This window comes from Cladophialophora immunda, assembly GCF_000835495.1.
Source record: "Cladophialophora immunda strain CBS 83496 unplaced genomic scaffold supercont1.5, whole genome shotgun sequence".
In the NCBI taxonomy this organism is placed as follows: Eukaryota; Fungi; Ascomycota; class Eurotiomycetes; order Chaetothyriales; family Herpotrichiellaceae; genus Cladophialophora; species Cladophialophora immunda.
In genome coordinates this window covers 1,098,596-1,110,662 of record NW_015622545.1, presented here as the reverse complement: position 1 = coordinate 1,110,662, position 12,067 = coordinate 1,098,596, and the positions used below count along the sequence as shown (strand labels likewise).

At 48.9% G+C, this 12,067-nt stretch overlaps 1 protein-coding gene across 1 annotated transcript; it reads left to right on the top strand.

Moving 5' to 3' along the window:
* Positions 1-9,718: 9,718 nt before the first annotated feature.
* Positions 9,719-10,813, top strand: PV07_08690 (uncharacterized protein; the record flags this gene model as incomplete). Its single annotated transcript, XM_016395884.1, has 1 exon — positions 9,719-10,813. The coding sequence occupies one exon, from the start codon at positions 9,719-9,721 to the stop codon at positions 10,811-10,813; it is 1,095 nt and encodes a 364-aa protein (XP_016245740.1).
* Between the last annotated feature and the right edge of the window lie 1,254 nt (positions 10,814-12,067).

Sequence of the window (12,067 nt, the reverse complement as noted above, 5' to 3'; positions counted from 1 at the left end):
AACTAGAGACCGCAGCTTTGATCTGGGCTCTGCAGAAGCTTTCTCAGTATGTCGACTACGGCAACTTCACCGTTATCTCTGACCATCAAGCTTTGGTTCAAGGATTTAAGGACGAAGGACCTCTTAAAGGTAGTCGTTCTAATCGCCTGAAAGCCTGACGAATCGTCCTGTCGCAGTTTCGTGGACGCATGGAAATCTTTCATAAGCCTGGCAAAGAGCACAGATGCCACAGAAATGCAGACTCGCTTTCGCGTCTGCCTAAAGTCGATTTTCCTGTCATCACGCTGAGCGTCATGCATGAGTTCTCTTTGAGCATGTTTGCGGATCGAAATGAGACGAGCCCGAATAGATGTTTCAAGACCGCACCTGCGCCTGCGCCTGCGCCCGCGCCGGAGTCGAGTCCCATCTCCTCCGAACCTACCTGGAAGATGGATTTGTTTCAAATCGATCCTAAGCTCCGGCAAGCCATTCTCAGGCACCTGCCGCGAGACAAGAGGCTGGGTTCCATCTACGCCGACATTCGCCGCAGGGATGAAGGAAACCGCTGTGTAACCAGATGGCCCAGTGACGACTCGGGAGAGTTTCAGAATCGATCCAAGCCTCCTCATGTATGAAAGCAGACAATTTGGTCACGAACGTCTCTGCATTCCCGCTAAAGTTGTCCCGACACTCTTGAAGCAAGCCCATAATGAGCATGCCCACCAAGGGCTTTCCCGTGTCATTGATCGCCTACGCATGAACTTCTACATCCCTGGGCTCAAGGAAACTGTCTCAGATTACATCAGGTCGTGCCCTGTCTGCGCAGTGTCAAAATCAAGCAACAAGCCTCCCTTCGATGAACTGCAACTGTTCGAAACTCCTGGAAATCCATTTGTGGTTCAGACCACAGATTTCATCGTCTCCTTACCTGTTGCCGCCAACGGTTTTGACGCCATTTTGACTGTGACTGACAAGTTCACTAAATGAGTCACTCTCATTCCATGCAAAACCACATGGGATGCTTTCGAATGGGTCATTGCTTACTATGACTACTGTTTCCCTCATTACGGCCTACCTGCACAGATTATCAGCGACCGAGATTCCAAAATCACATCAGCGTTTTTGAAGGCCCTCTTCAAACGCTCTGGCACTCGACTAGCCTTTTCCGCAGCCTACCACCCGGCAGCAGATGGTCAGAGTGAGCGCACCAATCAGACGGTGGAAGTTGCTCTTCGCTGCATGATTGCAGATTGAGCAAATGACAAAGCCACCACTGACTGGGATGAGCTGCTTCCCGACATCCAATACGCCTTGAACACTTCTGTGAATGCCACCACGAAGTAGACTCCCTTCGCTCTCCTATACGGTGTTCTACCCCGTTCCGATATCGACCCCACTTCTTCCTCTGCAACCGACCAAGGCGCGGAGAGTTTCCTACAAGATCGCAGACAGATAAGAAAAGAAGCCGTGGACACGATCAAATTAGCTAAGGCTTAGATAGCTAGATACTTTGATGAAAAACACACCCCACTACGCGAATCCAACATAGTTTACTTAAAGCTAGCTAAAGGTATATAGCCTAGCTGTCGTCTTCTAAATATAACTGTGATGGGTTGAACCCAGGAGAAGGCTCGGTTCTGGCGAACCAGCGTCAAGACTAACGCTAGGAAACTATACCTTCTGATTAGGTGTGTTCGCCTGTATAATGTACAGGCGAAATGCTGCCTCCTGATTAGTTAAGACATATACGGTGTAAGGGATATAGAATCCTAATAGCTGAGACACCGTACGTAAGGGAAGGTAAGGAGCTGGAATAAGTACGTAAGGAAGGAGTAAGGAGGTAAGGACACTAGTTACCTCCTTACAGCGCGTTAGAGGATATAAGGAGAAAGGAAGGACAGCCATTCCTTCCTTCTCTCTCCTCAGATTTGTCCTCCTTATTACTAGGCTGGCTAGCTAGTTGCGGAACTCTTTCTAAACCCTCACATTAGTGCTCTATAATGCGTTACGTCGAGTCTTCCTGAAATTGCTCCGACCGTCGTGTTTCGTCCTTTTGCTGCAAGAAGCCTTCTGGGCGCAAGGCTGCTTCCGTTGTGACAAAGCTACAGTAGGTCCGCAAAAGTCACCGGACACTAGTCTCTTAGCACGCCTCCTGAATACTACCCCCCTGTACACATAATAGGTTTTTTCCATATATTTACTATGGTAGAATAGTATAATGAGGATCAATAGATAGCTTAAGCGAAGCACTTTCAGGAAATCGCATCTTCTAGATTAAAACCGCGTATACTAGCCCTTAGCCTCAATAACTGCGTTAACTCTCTCGTCTATAGACTTAATAGTATTCTTAATCTTTTTCTTATCTAGACTAGCCCAGGCCCTAGCGATAGCTCTTATAAAGCGATCGAGGACCTCTTACGACTCTCCTATTATACACTAAAGCTCTAGATCGATTACGTTAACGAGGCATTTAAGCTCAAACCAGAGGTTCTTAATAGGGTTTAAATCTAGTAAATATGACGATTAATCCGTAATATCTATTCCATAAATATCTAGCTACTACTTAACCTTTTTAGCGTTATATATAGGGACGTTATCCTATATAAGGGCCTGCTTGGCTGAGCGCTTTTGAGCGCTTTTGGCCCCCAATCTGACCAAAAGCGCTTATGCCAGAACAGGTCCTTAGCTACACAGGCGCTTTTGATTATGTCAAATCCACCAAATTTTTAGTGTAAAAGCCATCGAACGCCACAGGTTATAGCGCCTCTTGTATATCCACAATTTCATAAGCGTATAAACGCGACGAATTACTACGTTTACATGCGCTTTTAGCCCCCACTAGGTAGTTATGCAATCGCTGTAATCTATGTGATATTCACCCCCTTTTCCTATTGAATATCTCGCCTTTTGCTATCCTCTAGATAGCTAGTAATTTGCAAAGGAAGCAGAGTAAGATACTAGGCGAGAAATAGTCGAGCGAGGAGGAGTTACTATATCTAGAACTACTTAAAAAAGGCAAAAAGGAAGGCCGTATAGGTAAGCGATTCAAGGCAGATTTCTATAGAGACGTTATTAGCGTAATGAAGGTTAGATTTCCATAGGTAAATATAGACCGATTAAACTCGAAGAGGGCTAGTTAGAAGGCTAAATGAGAGCTATTCTTAAAGTTATATGAAAAGACAGGCTATTCGTTCGATAAATCCACTAGGTAGTTCTCTACGGAGGAGGAAAACTAGTAATCGCTTACTGAAGGGCCTCTTAAGGACTATGTGTGGTTTAAGACGTATGCGATGCCGCATAAATAAGCCCTTAAGGAGATCTTTTCTAGGTTAATAGCGATAGGGAGACTTACGCGAGATCAATATAGAGCGCTTAAGGATTCGATCGATTTAACTGAGTCTCAACGTGAGAGTGAGGAGGAGGGTTTTCTAGCGTCGATTGAAGGTGGTTTAGCCATTCCAGCGATCGATCGAAAGCGTAAATCTGAAGATCCAGATAAACTTAAGATCGCCATAGACTAGGACGTCACTCCGGTAAGGTAAAAGAAGAAGGTAGGATCAGCTAAATTTAATCGAACGATAAGAGTCCTCGTAGACTCGATTATAGAGGAACAAAAACTAAGGTCTTAAGAGAGGAAAGATGAGAGATCGAGACGCCTAAACGCTAAGCGGTAAGAGAAGACCGTCAAACAGATAGCGATTCGATCGCTTTAAGACGTCTACCTGGACAAATTGACTGAGATAGAGATGATAAAGGCGATCAAGGTAGTCAGCGCTTACGCTAAGATGTTCGTTGAATTATAGCCTAGGTTACAGGAGGCTTAGTTAATGGACGAGATTCGTAACCTGACGGACTGAGGTCGATCGACTAGGTAGTAGTAACATGTCGAATTTCATACGCTTCATCTACCTATCCAATACTATTAATAATCTAGCCACATCCTCTCTGCGATCCAATCTCTTACTTCATCCATCTCTTTGCGAACTCGTCTACCTACCTAGATAGACTAGCGCGGAGGCCTAGGAACGTCAATATCTGTGCTATTTACGATGTCTAAAAGGGCCAGATTAAGATCCTCGTCGTCTCGATCGCGCTGAGCGATAAAGTTAAATACTATCGTAAGCGTAATTATAAGGTCGATTTACTTCTCAATTAAGTACTCATTCCTACCACTAAGTATCTTAAACTTACGTTTAAACACGCTAAATAACCTCTCGATCGTATTCCTTAACGTGAAATGCCTTAGGTTAAATAGCTCCTCCTTATTACGCGGTTTATTAACGCCCTCGCGTAACCACTCCTTTAGGTAGTATCGGACACCGTCGTAAGGAACCAACATAAACGAGGCGTTATAGTACCCAGCGTCCGCAAGGAAATAGCGACCTAGAGGAGGCCGAAACGCCTCTGTCGCCAGGGCATCTTTCAGGACAGTACTATCGTAGGCAGAGCCCTCCTAGCTAGGATAGACTAGCTAGAACTGCAGATTGAACGAGGCGATTCTAAGGACGTTCTGTATCAATATGCCTTTACGATTACGCTAGGCGCCTACCCCCTCTTCGCCTAGGGTCGAATAGTTAAGGAAAACCTATATATAAGTCCCATCTAGAGCCCTAACGCAGTCCTTAAAGTAGGGCTAGAACTTACTGTTATTACGGATGAAAGGCGGAACCGGTGTATCTATCGTTAGCTACGTTACAACCTATAGATATAACGGTAACAAGGTCTTCAGGATCAAGTTGAATAAGTATGAGATACCCTAAGGACCTCGAGAGAACACTATTAGCGCAATAGCCTATGTAGCACCAAATCGGCAGATAAACAGGAAGATCGCCACCTTCTCCTCTCCTCGACAGTCATATAGCGTAAATCTTATAAGCCTCCATTATCACGGACCTAGGCGACGAGGTCGTCAAATGTCTCAATCGAACACCCCAGATTGCGGTATAAAAGGACTGGTCTACGTCGCCAATCGATTAATAATTCAGCGCCACGGCGAGGATTCGAGTAAAGGGGCTCGCGATTAAACCTATTAGCGATTTTGCTAGCGAATAGCATAAACAGGAACGCGAGGACAGGTCCAACTATGGCGGTAGATTGGACAGAGATCGCTAGGTAGGTAGGTAGGGCCATCAACACTAAGGAATGCTATATAAACAGCTAACGACGAGGTCTTAACTGCGCTCAATCGACTCGTTTGCCTACAGGAAAATCAGGAACGTCATGGCGGCCGATCTATGCCTAGTCAGGGATCGCGCCTAGTAAATTAGGCGTGACGGCGCCAGAGACGACGCGGCTTGGCCTGTTCTGCCACAAGCGCTTTTGGGTGTCAAAAGCGCTGTCGAGCCAAGCAGGGCCTAAATATCCTCCTAGGCTCCTAGACTACTAGAATATTATTAGCGAGGACTTAGATATAGGAATTCGCTAAGGAGCCCATCTTTACTAACTTCTAATTACGGAATAAGATATATATATCGGAAGATTCGCCCTCGCTAAAGATCGCTACCTAAATCATAATAGAGAAATCTCTAGATATACCTTTAGTAGTGATTTTATCGCTATCCCATTTCTACTTAGGCGTACGGAAGACCCATTCTCTCTTATTACTGCTACCGCGTTAAATAGAGTATTCGTCGCTCTAGACGACTTTGAGCTAATCCTCCCACGTCTAGTCCTTATGGGCCATGGCCTATTCAAAGCGCTATTTAGTACGTTCGTCCGTAGGCCTAGGACGCTTTTTCGCGAGTCATTTCTTAATCCTATTGTCTCTAAGTAGGCGAGAAATAGTATCGTCCGAGACATCAAGTTAAAGCCTTTTTCTCAGCTCAGCGTACGAGATCTTAGGCGAGAGCTTAACTATACGTAGAATGAGCCTTTCTAAACGCTTAGAAAGCTTTTTAGGCCGTCTAGTCCGAGCGCTCTTATCTGGTTGTGGATTCTGTAGTATATCTAACACTATCGATTTCGGGATGTTTATGGTAGTCGCAATTTCGCGTACAGATTTACCAGCTAGATGAAGGCCATATACTGTTCCGCGCTCAAAATCAGAATATGCACGTCTCGAAGGCATCTCTATAACAATTAAACAATAAATGAAGCGATGGTGGTTGAGAAATAATCAATTGAATTGTACACGTCTATTCGGTGGTGTGGGTGCCAAGCGACTAGTGTCCGGTGACTTTTGCGGACCTACTGTCGCTCCTTTAGTAGGTAGCTCAGGCACCCCTCTCAGTAGCCGACTTTGAAAAGTCCAAGTGCAAAGTTCAAGTGGCTACTTCCGACACGTACGCAATCATGTTGGTGGAAGACGTGAGTGAGTGAGTGCGTTGCAGACTGAGTTGTGTACTGTGGTACTGTGGGTGCCAAAAAGTTGACATTCTGGAAGTGGTTTCCGGCGTGTACTGCCAGAGTGGGTGTGCATCGCAAAAAAGTTGACATTCCGGAAGTGATTTCCGGCCAGAGTGGAAAAAAGTTGAAAAGTGAAACGTGAAAAGTTCAAAAGTGCTGTGTGGTGAGGGGTTGTGCGGGGGACAAAGGCAATGTGGTGGTGGCGTTGTCATGTGGTCACGTTGTCATGACAAAACAACCCCATGTCGCGCGACCTCAGGCACGGCCTGTGATTGGTCCATACCGCCAAGAATTCTGTCAGACAGAATAATATTTTTTCAAATGACAAATGACCAAGATAAATGACAACCTGCACCGCCGGAAAAGACTTCCAGCATTTTCAACTTTGAGCGTTTTCAGCGGTTTTCAGCTCCCTCGCTGCCTGGAGAAGTCTCGAGAAGTGCACCCTCTGGAATTTAAACTCTCGCTGCCTGGAGAAGTCTCGAGAAGTGCACCCTCTGGAATTTAAGCTTTTCGCTGCCACTCGAGAATGTTGAGAAGTCCCCCTCGACTTGGATCTTGGGCACTCCTGGAATTTCAACTTTTCCACCCGCGCCATGGTCGTTGGCGCGGCTGTCGTGCAGGACGTTAGGGGCGCCTGAAGGATCTTAATTAGGGTATCTAAAGGTAGTGGGGATGCCTAAAGGACCCCCCCCCCCCCCCCCCCCCCGAAACCGCCGACGGGCCCCAGCGAGCGAGCGAGCCAGACCCGAGCATCTCGCCATGTGACCTGAGCACCGATTCCATTCAACATGGGATATTTTCATGTTGCTCGCTGCTGGGGCCGAAACGAAAGAAACTCTCGGACAATACATGAATGAATGCTAACCAACGAGGGAGCGACCAGCGCTCGGCTATCTGAGGCGCGCCAACAAGAATGCATCTGCCATATGCCGCCGACCCCGGGCCACACCTGAAGTGACGCCACATATATGTACAAAACCAGATCGACTGGAGATGGCCTCCCTCACTCTCGGTACCATTTTCGCGTGCAACAAACCTTTTGCTCACCACGCTGACAGATCATGCTCAGAAGCTGCCCACACAGGCGCAGAGTTTCTGGTGGGGGGAAGAAAGGCGACGGCGGATTGTGGACGACCAAGGCGAAGAAGAAGGGATTGCAGGTCGGTTGTGATGAAGACGGGCGGGGGGTTAAGATGGTTGGTTGGTGGTTGAAGGGTGCCTTTGTTCAGCACAGAGACGTATTCGGCTGCCGGTCTAATGCTTTGTTCTTCAGTAACAACTCATGGCATAGATCTTCGGCGCAGTTACCATAGTAGCATCTCCCCTCCGTGAGTCGGTTGTCGATAGGCTTCGGGCCGATATATGCAAACCGGTGCAAGTAGCGGCATTTGATGCAAGGGGCGTAGATTTCGAGGATGCTGCCGGCTCCAGCCAGGACATGGAATGCGCCTCCATGGGCAGTCAAGTGGTCGAAGCCTTCGAAATGTTGTTTCTGCAGCTCGTAGCTCATTGTGTGGTCATTCTTCGGCTTCCGCCATTTGTCGTGCGCTTTCTCGAATAGTTTCCACTGCTTTGGCTTCTCTGTCAAGCTGAATTGGAAGCGCTTGTTCCGCATCCGTCTCATATTGACTTTGACCCCATCAAACTCGACCTCTCGTTTGTTTGGTGTCGTCTCATTGTTTTCCAAGGATAACTGCCATCTCGCTGCAGTAGCTGTGATAATGATGCCATGGGGTGCAAAGCATATAAAAACGACCGAGGGCAACCCGCAATGGTTGGCTTGTGTGAAGTATTTGCCGAATCGGGCTTCGAAGGCCAGCACGAATTCATCTGCAATCAATCAGTCACCTGGATATACCAATATTGCCGATCACGTACCGATATCTTCAGGCACCTCAGGCATAGCCTTGTAGAATAGCTCCAGGAGAAGCTCAATCGCCGACGAATTGGGTATTTTGTTTTGGTCATCATCCTCTTGAGCAAGGTCGCCCTTGAGGTCGTCCAAGAGGCCCGCAAAGTCGTCAATGGTTTTCGTCAGGGGATCTGACTTCGGGTTGGGGTGGAGTAACCGTGCTCCCTTCGAAACGAAATCGAGGACTTTGACCAGGCGCTGGTATGTCAAGTATTTCTGGAGGAGGGCGTTTTCGGAAAGCAGATCTTGCGCACATTTGGCAATGCTGGACATGTTCTTGACCCCGGCGGTCAAGATTTTGATCGTGTCGTCGTTCGTGAGGTTCGTGAGGTCGCGATCTGACAGCTTCCAAAAGTCTTCAAAGTCAGCAGAAGTGCTCATCTCGTTGGAACCAGCCATGATGAAGGAAATGATGAAGGAAATGTGTATAGAACACTCACATCTCGGTCCTGGAGTACTTCCCTTATATCACGTACCGTCTGTATGAGCATTGTCGTATCGTGAAACAGCTCCCGATCATCATCTGAGTGCTCGCTTTGTGGAAGTGGCAGTGCAGTTGAGGCATCTGCCCATCTCACAGCCTTGATCCATGGGAACAAGAACACATATCCTTTGTTGAAGTAGCAGCGCAGTTGAGGCATCTGCCCATCTCACAGCCTTGATCCACGGGAACAAGCACACATATCCTTTGTGCAATTCAAACAGACCAGATGGAAAGTAGGCGTTCCCACCACTGGTGTTGTTTGTCTTCTGTCATCTCGGAAAGGAAACCAATGCTCTCAGACATTATCGCTCGTGCGACTGATTCCTAAGTCTGCGATGAGTCAAATCTGTGCCTGATGGACTTGCTCACGATTCAGGGGGGTGATTCTCAACCTCAAGCTGAGAGCGAGGCTAGAAGTTGAAACATTTTGTTGTTGTTGGGTTTTTTTTAGCAACTTTCGAGACAAATCGGTCTGGAACAAAGCCGACAGAATCAAAAGTTTCGATGGAGATCAAAGACCTGGCACCAGCTCTGTATACACCAACGACTCAAAGTCCTTCGCACCGACTCACTGGGATTCGTGGCCAGCTTGGCTCATGGGCGCCATTGAGGAACCGACTCGTCTAGACCGACTCGTCTAGAGACATGGTTCCAATCGAGCAGTGCCTAGATTTTGATTTGCAGCCCCGTGCGGCTTGCAGTGCAGGAGAGCTGCCCCCATGCTGCGGCAGGTGCGTAGACTCCCAATTGAGGGCAACTCCATGGGGTGCCAAGCCTGACTGCAGTCTTGAATGCAGTCTGAGCGAGGTCGTGAATGCAGTCCTCGTGAGTCTTGACCCTTGCACTTCTCCACGGTTGTCATCTCTTCACTCTTGCCTCGTCTTGGTCCCAAAACACCTTGTTGATCACGTCAATCCCATTCATATCCAGACCAGCGAGTCGAAAGTATTGCCGTCCCTCCCAACCTTCTCGAGTCCTGCGAGAGTCAACTCACGATGACTCCTACACAGAACGCAATAGAAGAAGCAGAGAAGAGAGCAAGGAAAGCAGTAGACGAGGAAGCAAGCGAAGAAAAAGAAAAAGAAAGGAAGCTTATACCTCGTCCCAGAGACCGGGTGACGTATTTTGTGGCACAACATGAGTACGGAAGGACAATCACACTCCGCGAAATCGAAATGGGAAAGGCGTCCAAGGTTGCGGACCCCTTACCATACCCTGGGCCTATACCATGCCTCAAGTCTTTATCATGGATCGGCTCTGGCTGTCTCAAAGAATTTTTTCAATGGCTTCACCGGTTCGACTTCACTCAAGATGACGAATACACTTTTAGTATATTTCTTTGTGGCGTCTACGACACGCTACGTATCTTTCGGATTCAAACTCAGCCTGACCCGTTGTACTTCGACCCCGATACTTCTTTGATGCCAATGAACGCTGCCGGCGCAACTACACCTGACAAGAATGAGGAGTTTATGGACCTTATTCATGAGTTCGACCCGGCTCTTCAAGTAGAGCGCGGCTCTAATACCGAAGAAGAACCTGTTCTCCCTCTACGGTTCGGCCTCCCTGTGGGAAGAGTGATTAATCAAGACCCGTATTACACGGTGGAAGACGGCGTTTTTGGTGTATTTCATATGGTCTTCCATCCAATTGACAAGAGCTTTTGGTTGGTGCGGGATCGCTATCTCGGCATGGAGAGGTTCACGATTGACGACCCTGAGGAAGAAATGAAGCCTCAATTTGAAGAAGTGGACAACCAAACACGACGCCGGTGGCTAAGCGTGAAATTTGGGGAGCAGAACCATCTGCAGTTTGCCGAGGCCTTCCGCTTGGGGACAGCGGATCTTTGGTTCCCCGAAGGCTTGGGTCTCAGCGAGCTCGACGCCGGCGAGCGCCTTCCTCGATTCAACGACGAAAGAGACGTGCCGACTATTGATTTCTCCCGCATTCCAAGCGTACCGCTGTTCCCCGACGACGAGCCCCTACAAGTTCACTACGCACGGCGCTCCGACTTCATGAGCTATCTTGGGGAGCACAGGGTGGCGAAGGGATGCTCATGGCTCAGTGTGTCACTGCCGCTCGAGCACTAAGTCACTGATCTCCCCGCCTGTGGATTGGTCGTGGGAGGGTTTCCGTGACCGGGTCGAATTGGGAAAACAACTTGGCCAGAAAGGACGAGGGGGACAATGAAGGGGGGGGGGGCCAAAGGAGGTTGTCGGCCGTCCTTCTGGCGAGGTCAGAGATATTCCCTGATGGGTGGACAAAGGATGCTCATGGCGGCAGTGTGTCACCACTGCTCGAGCACCCGAAGAGGCGAAGCCGCCATGCCCAGGCGCTCTGGATTTGAACCGCCCAAGAGGTCGACATGTTCACGTCGGGAAGGCGGGTGTTTGAGCATGGCTTTTCACAGTGAACTTTTTTCATAGTGCACCGATAGCTTAATAGTGTTGCTTCTAGCTTTGACGGCTCCTGTCCTTGCGGCTCCATGTGCTTTTTCGTGCTCCTCGATGGAAACTTGGTATGAAGGGCGGGGGGTGAATGTCAGTGCCCACCCAGCGTTGAGCGCCATCCGTTTTCCTGAGGGTCGGCCGACCTCGCTCTCTTCCGTTACCTTGTCAAGGGCGGGTTGAACCCATGCTTGGACCTTTGGGGCGCCTGGCGCCTGTTCAAACAATGAAAGGCATAGCCTGGACCATCCGATCTGAAGCCCCGCCGGTTCCCCGACCAGACAACCCTGAATATCCTCTTTCCAGAGAACAAGTCTGCGGGACAGGTCCAAGCAACCTCACTGGCCAAGCATCTGGCGCATTCCAATGCTTGCATGGAGCGCGTTTGGTCGAGTTCACGTGGCGGAGCGCCTGCGAGCATGATTGTTGGATATGACGGGGGTGAGGGGCGAAAGGTCCTAAAGTTCCCCTGGTCCGCCCGCCCGCACCCACGCAACCCTCACTCAACCCAAGCGATCAACCTGGACGGAGGAGGGCTGCTCGGCTGAGTCAGGACGAACAAAGGCCCCTTTTCCTTTGCGCGGCCGGGTGTGTCTTTGCAGTCATTCGTAACTCCAGCAGTTCGTGCTCGGAATGCTTGGTCCTACCGTGTAATGCAATGGACGACCCATCTCCTTCGGCACTTCCTCCAAATAACGCTCCCTGGGTGCCTGGCTAGGTGGGCGCGACCAGATTTGTCAGCGGATGGGGGTCAGGTTGTTGCCAATTGGGTACCTCAACCAGAGACCTCTAGTTCTTTTGTTGTGCAATCGATAGAGTGTCCTCGTTGTGCGCAGCAGAGAATGAACCTGAAGTAAAGTACAAGGGGCTGAATCCTCGCGACATTTACCGTTTTCT